Here is a 13,794-nt window from a genome sequence, read left to right as displayed (position 1 = left end):
ATTTTAAAAAACCAAAAGAAAAAAATCCATCAATGACGCATAATCACGTGATTAGGCGGTTTTGACGTGTATAAATTAATAATTCTACATAAATTATTTAGCAAATTTAATTATTTACATTCAATTAAATATTAAAATACAAGTTTGTTTTGCTAATGTACATTTTTATCTTTTCTATACTCATTCGTAATCATTATCAATTAATTTAGATCCCTTCAATATTGTCCATAATAATATAATTATACCATATACATTAAGATTCCTTTAAAAGAGGAAATCAATGCGCTAAGAGTTGATCAACTTCCATTATACAAGCATCACAACATTCAGACAGCTCAGAATCACTGTCTTCGCCGAAGATTTCTAACTCCTCGAAGAACACGTGGTTTAGGGACCACTCCAATTTATCAAGTTCTTCTGGTCCCGGCCTGAAAATTTCCCGGTCAACCACTTCTGATAAATTGGTGACATTGGCGGTGTTGTAGCAATGATTCATGTAACTACCAACTATTTGACTTGGTCCTTCATCACGGAGGACATTTTTGCCCTTATTCTTAGACGCATCCTTATTAACAATGTCGGCATTCTCAAATTCTAAATTACCATGCAGTTCATTACGAAGAACTCCTTTTCCCTTCACATGGTTGGATCGTTTGGTGGTATCATCGTAATAAGATTTATGAATCATAACATCATCGTTATTAAGTCCGAACTTTACGCGCTTGTTAGAATCCAAATAATAATCAGAATCATTTGAGTCATTATCATCAGAAGTTTCTTCTTCCATTCGACGTTTATGAAAGATCACATTTTTTGGTGTGCTGGTCTCAGTATGTCTTTCCGTAAAGCTGCTTTGATAAATCAATTGATTTTTTTCATGGATGCTCGATGAAGTGGTTGTGGAAGCATCATCATCATCATCATCATCATATTGAGAGGCGGAATTTACGGTTGTTGTGGAAGTAGTTACGCCGTTTAAATCCGAATTCGCCATTTGATTAGCAGAAAAGCGTCTGACATCATGAGCCATCTGTACCGGCTGCAAATTTGTGGAAGGATGCGTCACTGACCACATCGAAACCGAAAGCGCTGGGCCAACATCAGACGCAGTAACGTCAGCTTGAATATTATTTTCATCGTCAGTTTCTTCAACCGAAAGCACCTTTCTCGGTGATTTGTTGTATCGAACCTTATTTTTCGCAGGCTTTTTGCCGCGCTTCTTTCTTCTAGCCGCTTCTTCGGCTGCTCTTTTGATTTCAAACTGATACTATAAATAAAAAAACCGACAAAACTTAATTTAATTAGTAAAAAATAATTTTGTTTTTTTTGATAAGAAATTAAAATCAACCCTACTTCTACATCTGGGATCAACTCCTTGGAAATTCTTTTGTACAAGAGGCGATCCTCCTCGGATCGATCAGGGTCTATTTCAACTCGATCAGAAACTAGTTCCTTAAGATCTTGTAATGTTGTTGTTAGTGCCTCCCAAACGCATTGCTGAGTATCATCAGCAGATGGGATCTCTCTATATATTCGTGCTCCAACTGTAAATGGAGAAATACAATGCTAGAATAGGACGTTATGTGAAAATTTAACATTGGCCAAAGATACTTACCACCTAAATAGAAGTAGGTCGACTCCCTGCTGTCGACACCTAGAACTTCTATCTCAACTGGGCGGAGAGTCTGAGCCTTTTCAGATTCTTTAAACTGCCACATAGCTTTGATCTTTTCAGATCCCTTAAACTGCCACATCACCAGGTCCTTCAAAATCATAACCTGAAATTAAAACAGAGATGAAGCATAATGTAAAATTTAATACAAAGTGAGTTAACTCCATAACTTACCTTCTCAAAATTCGAGAGCTCATGGTACTTATTTTTTTTAATCCTATCAAAAGGATTGTAAGAGAAAATGAATTCTTTCTTCTCAATTCTTTCGTGCAAGTGCTCGCGCAATTTTCTGATCCAATATCGCTTGCTATATTGTTATTTAAAACTATTTAGCAAATGTAAAGACATTTAAGCAAATAATTATCTAACACTTACTCGATTATCTTTGGAAAGTTTAAAACGTTCCGTAAAAAGTAGCGATGAATACGCTCCACTAGATCGACAGGCTCGCGGCGCACAATTGCATCTTCTAGCTCCTATTAAAAAAGCACAGACATGTTGAAGTCACGTTCATTGAAACTTAAAAAAAAAGTCCTGTTCATCATTTGAATAAGATATTACCTCTGGGAGGAAGTTGAGGTTTCCCACCGCTTCGTTGTATTGGATGCAAAAAGCGATAACAAATGCCATTTCCGGCATATCCCTCGGATGTTTGTCAGCAATACCCGGTACCAAAACGTCTTCCTTGCTAAGTGGAACTATTGTCGTGTCCTGTTCATGAATAAAACACTTCTCCTGAACAATTGGAGAATTTGTTTGTATTTCCGACATAACCTAAAAAGTAAAGGCGTATAAGTCAGTTCTTAAATTATGTCTGAAAAAGAGATAATATTTTATTCAAAATTGTATACATATGTAAGTAAACTCCTCACCTTTCGCTCTAAGTTATACAAAAGAAAGTTGAACTAGGAGCAAGATCAACGAAAAACAAAATTGGATAGATATCCGAATTACGAGAAGATAATAGATATACAGAAAGGTTTAACGTACTCTAAACAGTTTATTTCGTCTCTCTTTATAGTTACTAAACGAAGGTTGTGGGAATATTGAAATTTTTACATTTGTAAAATAAATATTTTGTATTTAGTATTTGTATATCCTACACTTACTATTTTAGAAAAAACAAAAGTGCTTTTTTTGCAAGGCGAAATGATTTTCAAGTTCATTAAGTCTAAACCTAAAAGGGAAAAAACTAACGATTTTGAATTCAAAAAGTAATAAAAATCGGTAAAGTATACAATAATTTTAAGTCTGGAAAGAAAAAAGTTTTTTTGTGGGTGTGCAGAATGCATTGACAACAATGTGCGTAAATTGATCACAAAAATGCAAATATGATCGGCGATTGTCGGAGATTATGTAAGCAGAAGACTGCGGCAATAGTTCTAGTGCTACTCGTAAACCAGTTCATATTTTGGCATTGACCGACTTGGAATATTCAAATTAAGCGATAAATCGGCTCTTCTAAAATAAGAATACATCAATAACAAAAAAATACAAGAATTAAGCATTTTTACAATTATCTCAAATTGTTTCTTCTTATACTATAAAGGAGCTTGTCACAAGATCTTGATAAGAATAGAAATTATTGTGACTAGAAATTCTATTATAAAGGGATATTCATCATAAATTGGATACCACCAGATGATGATGATCATCGTCATCATAAGATAATCAGAGTTCACAAAAAGAAAGGTAAATTGAACGTAAATTAAAGCCGATGGAATCCCTGAGTCGTTCGAATTCTGGCTCAACTCTATCTCGCTCGGCAACCCCGACTATACAACAATCTAATTCTCAAGCTCCCAAGGATTTCGTTACGCGAGTTTTAAGTCCAAGGATTGCCGTTATATCTTCACAAGATGCAGATCAAGTTTGTCAAGTTAACAATTTTCCTGATTTCCTTTCTCTAATTAAACCTTTTGGGGATCTAATTGAAGGAAGAGGTTCGTAATAGAATGAGTTTGGCGCCTTACAGTAAAGTACAAGTATGATAACTAAAATTCGACATAGATTAGGTACTTTGAGAAGTTTTACCTTCTTTTATTCAATAATCACTTTCACTTAAGCTATCTTTTCATTTATTTTTTCCATTTAATTAGTCAATGTTGAAGATTCACAAGGTTTAAAGAACCCAGTAGAGAACTTTACGGTTCGTTTTGCTCATTTGATGAATCTAGAGCAACCCGATGTTCGACTTACTTCTCAGATTATTGCCGAAAAAGTAAAATCGATCGGTAAACCTACCATTTTAGATGATTTACCACCGATTTCTAAGAAATCAGATGTAAACGAAAAGTATTTGGCAGGTATTTCCATAATTTTAATTTTAGATTATTGCAATGAAATTTTATTATTGATTATTGATATTTAAATTATTCTAAATTTTTTGACTTATTCTGTTGGTAAATATTATTAGTAAATCAGGATGATATAACACCATGGTATTCTGAGTATCGGCGACTATTTTTTGCATTTATTGGCGTATCTGAGCATGACACCTTCGATCATCCTGTTGCGTGTATCCTTTAATACCTAGAATAAATAATATATTGAACTTCAATCATTAGAATATTAGGCCTTAACACATTTTTGTGCTATGACAAACTTTAGGCATAATCGCAGTAAGTTCATCCGACCCTGATATCGATAACACTTTGCATCAACTTAGCAATACAACGCCGCCAGCACCTATTTTTGAAAAAGGTTTTATGGATCCGAATATTCTAAAATATTATGTACTTTTACACGATAATCACAAAGTGTCCCTGGAGCAGTGTGTATTTTGATTTCATTTCATTTTCTATTTCCATTTTTTTTAGAATTTTAATTTACTAACTAAGTTTATTTTAATGTATTTACTATTAAATTAGCTCTGAGGAAGTTTTTGAAAAAATGAAACGAACTTATAAGCTTGATTGTCATTTATTGAAACTAAATTCTATATCTTTAACGGTTCCATCCGAGAAGAATGATCCTTTTTCTGTGCCAACTTCCCCTATTAAATCTAGTAATTTTGTGACAGATATATGGACATCTTGTATCAATGAAAATAAAATCCTTCAGGCTCTTCTTTCTACTCCATCTTCTTCGCAATCAACTTCTTCTGAACATCACTCTCGTCAGAGTTCATTAACTTCACTTTCAAGTTATTCTCTTCCATTATCTCCTACCATGTCAACCTTAAGTTCTCCGACATCATCTTTTAACGAGGAAATGATTTTCAGTAAAGAGAACCTTGGAGCTGATCTACAAAATGCTATTGATTTTAATCTTGTAGGAAATATTGCACCACCACCTGTTATATATGGTCAATACTTAAGTGAGGAGGACATTGTTGGCATTCATACTTTTATAGGTGAATTAGTCAGGAAAAGTTTAATACCTTATATGGAAAGAAATATTCGACAGTGGAATGAACAGGTGGATTTTACATAATAAAATATTTTTTTAATTTTAAGGGTTTTCCACAATAGTAAATTCACAAGTAATACTACTTATAGGTGGCATCATCACGACGCGGAATTACTGGTCGTCTTTTTAGTGCCGGTAGACGTTATTTTAGTACAGGGTCAAAATCAATAACAATGAATTCACAATCAGCACAATCTCCTTACGTATCTAATCCTCATAATAATAATCTGGTTACTCCAATATATGCATATAATACGCCTGAAGCTCAAATGCGTAAATTAGCGGATTATGCATTTATGTTACGAGATTATAAATTCGCGCATTCCGTGTATGATACGGTTAAAAAAGATTTTTCGGCAGATAAAGCATGGAAGTTTTATGCTGGTGCTCAAGTAAGCATTTATTTAATAAATATGATATTTGCAACATTAATTGATTATTATTTATGATTATAATAAAGGAAATGATTGGTATCTGTCTTCTGATGGCCTCAACAAATATTGGAAAAGATATCGATCATTATTTTGAGCAATCTGTAAATGCCTTTCTTAACCGTGCTAAAGCACCATTTTATGCAACAAAAGCAACTTTGTTATATTATGAAATGTTAAAATTTAGGAATTTGTATAAAGATGCGCCAGCAGCATTAGTTAGAATGACCAGTGATGTAGGTTAATTTAAAACAAAATAGATAGATAAAATTTATTTATTTATTAAATGTATGTTTACGTTTTTATTAGGACTCTGATTTGAGTAGTGCATTTTTTTTGGAGCAAGCTGCGCTCGCTTTTCTGAGATGTCCCAGACCAATGATTCGAAAATACGCATTTCATATGATTATGGCTGGTCATAGATATGGGAAATGTAACCAGGTTAAGGATGAATATGACGAATCGTTTTATTAGAATCTTACAACGAATTTCGTTTATATTTATTTACTCTTACCTTAATATTCTTCAGCGTGAGCATGCGTATAGGTGTTATCTCGCCGCTTCAAAAGTTTTTGAAAATCATTCTTGGTCATTAGTTGAAGATCATATTCATTTCACTCTCGGTCGACAATCATTTCATTTAGGTGACCTTGATACGTCTCTTAAGTTTTTCTTGAAGTTATTAAGAGCAAGTCGTCAGCCAGCTACACAACAGAGTGCATATTTGAAAGAATTCTTATTTATTTATAAGGTAATGCCGACTCTTAATGTGAATTTCTATATATTCTGATAACGGTTAATTTTTTTTTTCCTTTCAAAGCAATATTCCTTAAAGAATGATAAAGATTTCAATTTAAAACCACAAGAACTACCCATTCCGATAATTGATAGTTCTTCTGTTAAGGTTGTGTTATCCAACCACCAATCTAACGATTATGACGAAATTTGGGGGATAATGGAAAAAGAATTTCTAGAAGAGGGTTTCACTGGATTAGATATTTATGGAAAACCAAGAAAAAAGCCATCTCTGTTAGGTAGTGATTTACATAGAACCGTCTGTGCTGTAGGAGGTATGTATGAAATTTCTTCCTTAAAACATGGCGTTTAATAATCTTAACTATTCTTTATATTATTGAAAATTTAGAACCGTTTTTTGTCCAACTCAATGTTCACAACCCAATGCACATTCAAATAAATATCAATGATTTGATTTTAGAATGTGAATATATTCCTTTAGAGGATTCCAGTAGTCCATATGAAGTAAATAACAAAGAACTGTCACAGAAAAATGAGAATATAGATAATGCAGATATAAAGTTTATTAAATTTGAAGCATTTGACTTGGAAATCCTTCCAGAAGTGTGCTTACAAGGGTTGGAAGAGAAAACGGTAAACAGTGCGAATTTGTTATTAATAAACATTTTGAAGAATTATAGAATATATTTTTTATTTAATTCTTTAGATATCTTTACGCGTATTACCTAAGAAACAAGGTACACTTAAAGTCCTTGGACTTCAATATACTCTAAATTCTCTTGTTCATGGAATAAAAAAGTTCTTGAGACACGGAAAACGCTTAAACGACACAAAAGAGCAACGTATGAGTGTAGTTTACGCTACAGATCGATCATTAGACCTAATGGTGACATCTCCAATGCCATTGCTTGAAGTTGCTTTTCATTCTTTTCCAGAATTATTATTTTCTGGAGAAGTAACTCAGGTTGTATTGGAAATAAACAACAAAGGACAAAAAGGCCTTACTGACCTACGAGTGAAAATGAGCCATCCCAGCTTTTTTTGTATTGGTGATGCTGAGATGTTGGAACAAAAAATTTATGGTAAATTTTTAAGTAGTTAAAGTTTTCTAATAGTTTCATATAAGATTAACGATGTATGTTATTTTTCAGATAATGGTTCGCTGAAAACCGAGAAATTAAAAATAAAAAATTCGATTTTTAATTCCAACATAAAGAATATTCCATTACCACAAAAAGAATGTATAAATCCAGATTCAACATCGTTTTCACTTGCACCTGGTAAAACAACCTTAATACCAATTTGGATTCGTGGAGACCGCATTGGAAAACATATGTTCCGATTTTTATTTACTTATGAATCAGAGGTATTATATGTGTTTAAATATTTTGAATTATGAATTAATATAATAAGGGTTATGGTTAAAGTAAGGAAATTACTATTTGTAAAAAAATTCTATAAAAAGGTTTTAGATTTTACACAGAACTTCACTTATGTATAGCCTGATTGGAAATGCTTTTAATATTATGATTTATTATTGCAAATTTTATTTATTTCAACATTTATTTCGTAATTCTAGGACAATAATATGGCTATGAAATATAGAAGCCTTCGTTATTTTAAAACAACACAAGTTTTACCTTCGCTTAAAATTAATGCTTTTACCAGACCAAGCACTCGAGGTTTAAACGAATTTATTTTGGGTGTAGAGGTAATTTATTGTTTATTATTTCATGTCTTCCACAATTTCTATTGATTCACTTTATATAAATATGAATAAAGATCGAAAATTTGCAAAGTGATGAGAAATTTCAGTTGGTTCAGCTTTCTTCAATTAGCCCTTCTTGGATAATATCACCCATAAATAACGAATCAAGGTATTAATCAATATGGTTTGTTTTATTTATGAATTATAAATTAATACAATATAATATTTATAGCGAAGATGCGGATTCTAAATCTTCAATAATTCCACGGCAGACTATATTTATTTATTATAGAATAAATAGAATTGAAAAGCATTCCACAAATGATAATGTTAATGAGACTAACTCAGAAAGTAACGATACAACTGATATAACTCCAGAAGCATTCACGTCTAATGCATTAGAACGATTATTAATAGGCGAAAAGAACTTACAATCAGAGCCATCTCCAATAAATCTTACTATAACAAATATTCCCTTTGTAAGTATTTAATCAATCAATAATTTTTCTTTTAAAATTTTTTATAACAAAAAAAAATCATTTAACAGAGAGACCGTACGATTAATAATTCGGCAAAACCGTTAGAAGGATTTTCAATGAATTCGCGTGTTCAATGGAGATCTAACACTTTATTAAATCAGTTCCCCTTCATATCCTCAAATAAGTATCATAATATTTTCACACTATATAATACAAACGATGTCGACTTAGCATTATATTGGAACATATCTTCTGTATCCTCAGACGTATCTTCGACCCCATTACAACGCCAAGGACATCATTACATTGTTGGTATAAACCTTGGAGTTCAACAAAATCCCTTTCAAGGTTTAAGTATATACTCAGCTCCTAATAGAGCATTATTTGAACAAACTATCAGAGAGCGAGCTTTACTTTTAAACAGTTTGTCTAAAAATAAGAATTTTAAGGATGATAGTCCTTTGAAGCTTGTTATACAATGCATGGACATATATGAGCACGATTTTGAACTTCAAAGGTAAATAATTTATAACTTAAAAATTTTAAATCTAATTTTATTTAATATTTATTCTTTTGATAGTTTTTGCATTGTTCCTATTACAATATCTATAAAAAATTGTTCTTGGAATAAAAAAATTGGATTTACACTAGAGATGATTTCACCTGATCAACATGAAACAAACAGAAGGTAATAAAGAGTATCAACCGAATGCTAAATAAAAATTTATTAATATAGGCTTTCTCTCCCTTAGCAATGCATTTCACAAAGTTATAACACCGATGATATTTCATTGGATGGGATCCACACTTAAATATGCTACATTATCAGCTAATGAAGAACAAACGTTCGTGGTTAAAGCATGTTTTAATAGATCTGGGGTATATGATATAAATCGATGGCGTTTAACAGTAAAGTATGATGATCAAAATGCTTCAGGAGGAAGAAATGAAAGTAGTGGGGGAATGAAAGGATATGTACAAATGCCCAATACACCACATCTTTTAACTATAATTGATGTTAGGAAATAATCGGGAAATAAGGATAATTCTTGTATTTATATTTTAGTACGCGTTGCATTAAAATATTTACATTAATCGTACAGTTACTACACGATGTTTGAATTTTCTACACGAGTTTCACGTATCTTTTTCTTTGCCTTTAATTTTTCTATTTCAATTAAAATCTCATCTCGAGTAGTAGGGGGACGCTAGATAAAAAAAATAAAATTATTTTCATGACAAAGTATAAATAAATTCAAGAATATAAAATATATTACATTTGTTTTTTCTGGCCAGAATTTGATCTTCGTAAAATTAAAAAAAAAAGAGATAAACCGATAAATTAAATTGAAAGAATGCGAAAATGAATAATTACAAAAAGTTATTACCTGTTTTACATGGCTATCATAAAATTCAGGAGCACCAAAATAATACATCGTAGCTATTGGGAAAAAGATATAGACACTAAACTTTGATAAAAGAAAAAAAGAGATTAGTTTTAAACTTGAGAATAAATAATTTTTGCTTAATTATATACCTTAAAGAGTTCTAAATTTGCTCCACCCATTTTTAAACTTTTTTATTATGAATTTGATTTTGTGATTTATAAAGGTCACCCGCTAGAAATTTTTACTATTAATATTAGGGTATCCACCAAAAAAAAATTTCGGTAACGTGACTTGGCGAATTAGATTTATTTTTTTTTTCAATAAATTCTACACTTAGTATGAAATCATACCGCAGAAATTAATACTAAATTAGCCAATGAACTTTTCTCATGTGTATCAGAAATTAGTGATGAATCCACTGCGGAGATCAGAATGCTAAACCTCTAAGGTGCAGAGAATTTTATTGATAGTTAATAATGTGATCACAAGACTTAATAATATCAAAAAAGCCCACCATAATGATTTTGGCATTTTATATGAATTCACTTTGATCAAAACTTCTATTGAAGCTCTCTAAATAAAATGATCCAAATTTATACAATTGCCTAAAGACTTTAAGTCAAATTTGATCAGCTGAATACATCATCCAGTTCATCCAATTCATTTTTTGAAGAAAATAGGAATTGTTTTAAGTGAGTTTTTGAGGAAGAATAGGATATGCATTTGAAACTATAAGATTTGGAAAGAAATGTAAAAAATCCAAAGTTTAAAATAACAATATATTGGTAAATAGTAAAGAAAATACTGGTAGTTTAAATAATATCACTAAGTAGCAAAAAAGGAACTGCCATCATATATAAGGATGGTGCCACAAATATGTAATTGCAGAATAATTGCGATTTATGGTATTGCAGAACATTAAATCTAAAATCTGCAGATCTGCAAATCTGCAATTATCTGCAATCCCGCAAATATTCTGCAAATTCGCAAATATCCAAGTTACCGCAATTCAATTGCGGAATATTTGCGGGATTGCGAATAATTGCAGATTTGCGGAATGTTCGCAAAAAAAACTAATTGTTTTTTTAATGAAATATAATTTTTTAATTTAACTACTAAAAAATATATTTCCTCTTACATTTTTCATTAACAAAATTTAAAAAAAAAATGATTTTATTTTTTAGAAAAAAATGGATCAGTAATTGGGAAAACTGCCAGAAACAGCATTTTCTCTTATTATAACTGCAAAAAAAATGCCAAAACTAATAGTTCTGGCAATTTTAATAAAAAAAAATTAAAAAAATGCCAGAAATAATAATTCCGGCATTTTTATAAAAAGTAAAAAAAAACACTAAAATCAATAGTTCTGGCATTTTTATATAAATAAAAATAAAAATTGAAATGCCAGAACTAATAGTTCTGGTATTTTTAATAAAAAAAAAGTCAAAAAAAAATGCCAGAACCTATAGTTCCAGCATTTTTATATAAAAAATTTATAAAAATGTTGAGACTCGTAGTTCTGGTATTTTTATATAAAAAAAATTTAAAAAAAATGCTGGAACTTATTGTCCCAGCGTTTTATGTAAAAAATAATTAAAAAAAATGCCAGAACCCATAGTTCTGGCATTTTTATATAATAAAAATTAAAAAAAATCAAAAGAAAATGCCAGAACTCATAGTTCTGGCATTTTTATAAATATACAAAACTGACAGTTATGGGCAGCAATTAGAATTGCATAATTGCAGACTACTAACCGCAATTCAACTCCAAAATCTGCAATATTGCAGAATTTGAAAATCATTTGCGGACTCATCCTTAATCATATAAGTTAAGGTTTAGCAAATTCCTTTCTTAAAATTATTTTATTTGGTTGGTTAGTTTATTCTTATATATTATAATAAAAATCTTTACTTCAAATTTTAAGATTATTTTTTACTATGATATGGTCCGGTGCAAAAAGATTTGTACCTTAAACAGAGAACCGAAAAAAAAATTTTTTATTATGTAAATTTTTTTTATTTATTTAATTATATCAATAACATGTTGGGAAAATCAAAATATGAATATTAGATTAAATAACGCAATCTTCATCAGAATTATCATATTCGTCAAAAATCTTCATCCATTAATTGTGCGTTATCATCAAATTCTAAGTATTTCTTAGCATTTTTAAGTGCTCTTCTCCAGAACCCAATGATTACCTGTGATGTAATTTTTTTTTTAAAAGCATTTAAAAGTGTATTTCGAACAGATAAAAGGTTTGGATGTGGGCCTGAATGTGCAACTTCACCCTTCACAACTGACCAAATACCTTCAATTGGCTGAAGTTCGCAATGATATGGAGGGGTAAATGAAACTTCATGTTCATACTGTTTTGCAATTTTAACATAAGCAAATGTCACCTTTTTCTTTGTTCATTTGAACCAGCTCCAAAAGTTCTGGTCTTCTTAATTCATTAGAAAAAACAATATTGTGAGCATTTAGCCAATCAATTATTTCCTGCTTTTTTGTATTTGAAGTTGGAATATTTTCAACCCGCCGTTTATGATAACTTGCTCCATCCATATGAATATTTACAGGTCCATATTTTTCATAAAGTGCTTTACAAAGAGTTGAAAAAAGGTCTTCAAAAATTTCTGCATTAAAATTTCCATGATAATCTACTTGATTTGGCATAATATTTGCATCTTTGACAACGCGGAATGTTATCCCATTATGGACATTGTTTCTTTTTCAAATCTTTAGGTTTTAGGAGGTTTAATTGTTGGGCCCAAATGTGAACGAGTTGGGAACAAGTTCACCATGTAGTTTGTTGGAAGATCCATTTCAGAATACAATAATTGCTCCAAAAATTACTAATAATGGGACCCATGTCCAGGTGCTAAAACAACACCTTGATGGGGAACCCATGTATTGCGTGAAGTATGATGTAAATGACAGTAAGACTCATCAAGAAAGACTTCTGGACGACGTGGAACATCATTTTTTCCTTCTAAATTAGCAAAACGAAATTGAAGATAACGGCAACGGTATGCAACATTATTTGGTGACTCATGGAGAATGTTTCTACGTTCTTAGCCTTGCCAAAATAATAACCCAAGCGATGTAATACTCGAAGAAGCTTCCATTTAGAAAAATTATATCCTTGTTCTAGAAGATACTGTCGTAGGATAACTGTGGAAAGTTGCTCAGCCTTTTTGTTGGCATCCAAAATTTTTGTACGCAAAAGTTCTGAAACATTTTCATCGGGTTGAAATTTAGGTCTTCCGAGGACTTTATGTGGTGTAAAAGTATCGTCACTGCGGTTGTACCAGTCCGACACCATACTTCCAACTGTACCCTCAGCTACACCCAATATCTCAGCAATATGCTTGCGTAATGTTAGCTTATGATGATCATTACTTGTAGAGCTATCCCCCAAAAGATAGTTGTGAATGTTAATTATCATTGATTTTTCGTTATCTGTTAATGGTGCACCATTTCGTTTCAGGAAATGAGAATACATGGTATGGAAAAAAATTTTTGAGAGAATGTGTGTTTGGATATGTTCTAACAAATTCTTGAATATCAGCCCACCTTATTTAAGTCGTACGATATTTTTATTGGCGTAAATCCATCCCTTTTTTGGTGAGGTACAAATCTTTTCGCATCGGACCATACAATAGTATAAATTCAAAAAGAAAATATAATAAGTTAACTTTATATATAATATTATTTATTTTAAACTATCCCAATAAAAAGTTTTTGCATTAATTTATACCAAATTTATATCCATAAATTAGCATTATATAGTGAGCCCATTTGGCGTATTGTATTTATTTTAAGCTTACTCAAGTTGTAGTTCAGCTTTAATCTATTTTTATATATAAATTTATACCATTTTTATATTTAAATTTATGCCAAATAAGTCTGTATATAAGCCACTTTTTTATATGTAGTTATATTAAA

The 13,794-nt window shown here is 31.1% G+C and overlaps 4 protein-coding genes across 5 annotated transcripts; 1 reads left to right on the top strand and 3 right to left on the bottom strand.

Annotated features, from left to right (window-relative positions):
• Nucleotides 1–116: 116 nt before the first annotated feature.
• Nucleotides 117–3,150, bottom strand: OCT59_016782 (uncharacterized protein; the record flags this gene model as incomplete). The annotated part of the gene is made up of 10 exons (XM_025326048.2): nt 117–1,267; nt 1,354–1,544; nt 1,616–1,778; nt 1,847–1,979; nt 2,048–2,148; nt 2,234–2,446; nt 2,545–2,577; nt 2,663–2,696; nt 2,782–2,803; nt 3,099–3,150. The coding sequence occupies 10 exons, from the start codon at nt 3,148–3,150 to the stop codon at nt 278–280; spliced, it is 1,932 nt and encodes a 643-aa protein (XP_025178082.2). The 3' UTR covers nt 117–277.
• Nucleotides 3,151–3,389: 239 nt separating this feature from the next.
• Nucleotides 3,390–9,584, top strand: OCT59_016781 (uncharacterized protein; the record flags this gene model as incomplete). Of its 2 annotated transcripts, none has more annotated exons than XM_025317514.2 (19): nt 3,390–3,615; nt 3,772–3,978; nt 4,089–4,190; nt 4,283–4,445; nt 4,543–5,092; nt 5,173–5,475; nt 5,544–5,750; nt 5,824–5,955; nt 6,044–6,265; nt 6,335–6,584; nt 6,659–6,903; nt 6,977–7,352; nt 7,422–7,636; nt 7,850–7,981; nt 8,053–8,147; nt 8,211–8,457; nt 8,526–8,974; nt 9,038–9,145; nt 9,210–9,584. In XM_025317514.2, the coding sequence occupies 19 exons, from the start codon at nt 3,390–3,392 to the stop codon at nt 9,484–9,486; spliced, it is 4,506 nt and encodes a 1,501-aa protein (XP_025178081.1). In that variant the 3' UTR covers nt 9,487–9,584. The 2 variants fall into 2 exon arrangements, with proteins under 2 accessions (XP_025178081.1, XP_066003651.1); XM_066145914.1 differs by lacking the exon at nt 3,390–3,615 and adding an exon at nt 3,660–3,687.
• On the bottom strand, nt 9,005–10,072 carry OCT59_016780 (uncharacterized protein). Its single transcript, XM_025332045.2, has 4 exons — nt 9,995–10,072; nt 9,846–9,926; nt 9,735–9,761; nt 9,005–9,665 (listed from the first exon to the last, which is right to left on the bottom strand). Exons 1-4 carry the CDS (start codon nt 10,022–10,024, stop codon nt 9,564–9,566), a joined length of 240 nt encoding a protein of 79 aa, XP_025178080.1. The 5' UTR covers nt 10,025–10,072; the 3' UTR covers nt 9,005–9,563.
• A 2,629-nt stretch (nt 10,073–12,701) lies between these two features.
• OCT59_016779 (uncharacterized protein) lies at nt 12,702–13,294 on the bottom strand (the record flags this gene model as incomplete). Its single annotated transcript, XM_066145913.1, has 2 exons — nt 12,702–12,838; nt 12,943–13,294. The coding sequence occupies 2 exons, from the start codon at nt 13,292–13,294 to the stop codon at nt 12,702–12,704; spliced, it is 489 nt and encodes a 162-aa protein (XP_066003650.1).
• Between the last annotated feature and the right edge of the window lie 500 nt (nt 13,295–13,794).

The sequence above is a fragment of the Rhizophagus irregularis genome, chromosome 25 (genome assembly GCF_026210795.1).
Source record: "Rhizophagus irregularis chromosome 25, complete sequence".
NCBI lineage: Eukaryota > Fungi > Glomeromycota > Glomeromycetes > Glomerales > Glomeraceae > Rhizophagus > Rhizophagus irregularis.
The sequence above is the reverse complement of the archived record's forward strand: the minus strand, read 5'-3'. Positions and strand labels throughout refer to the sequence as shown.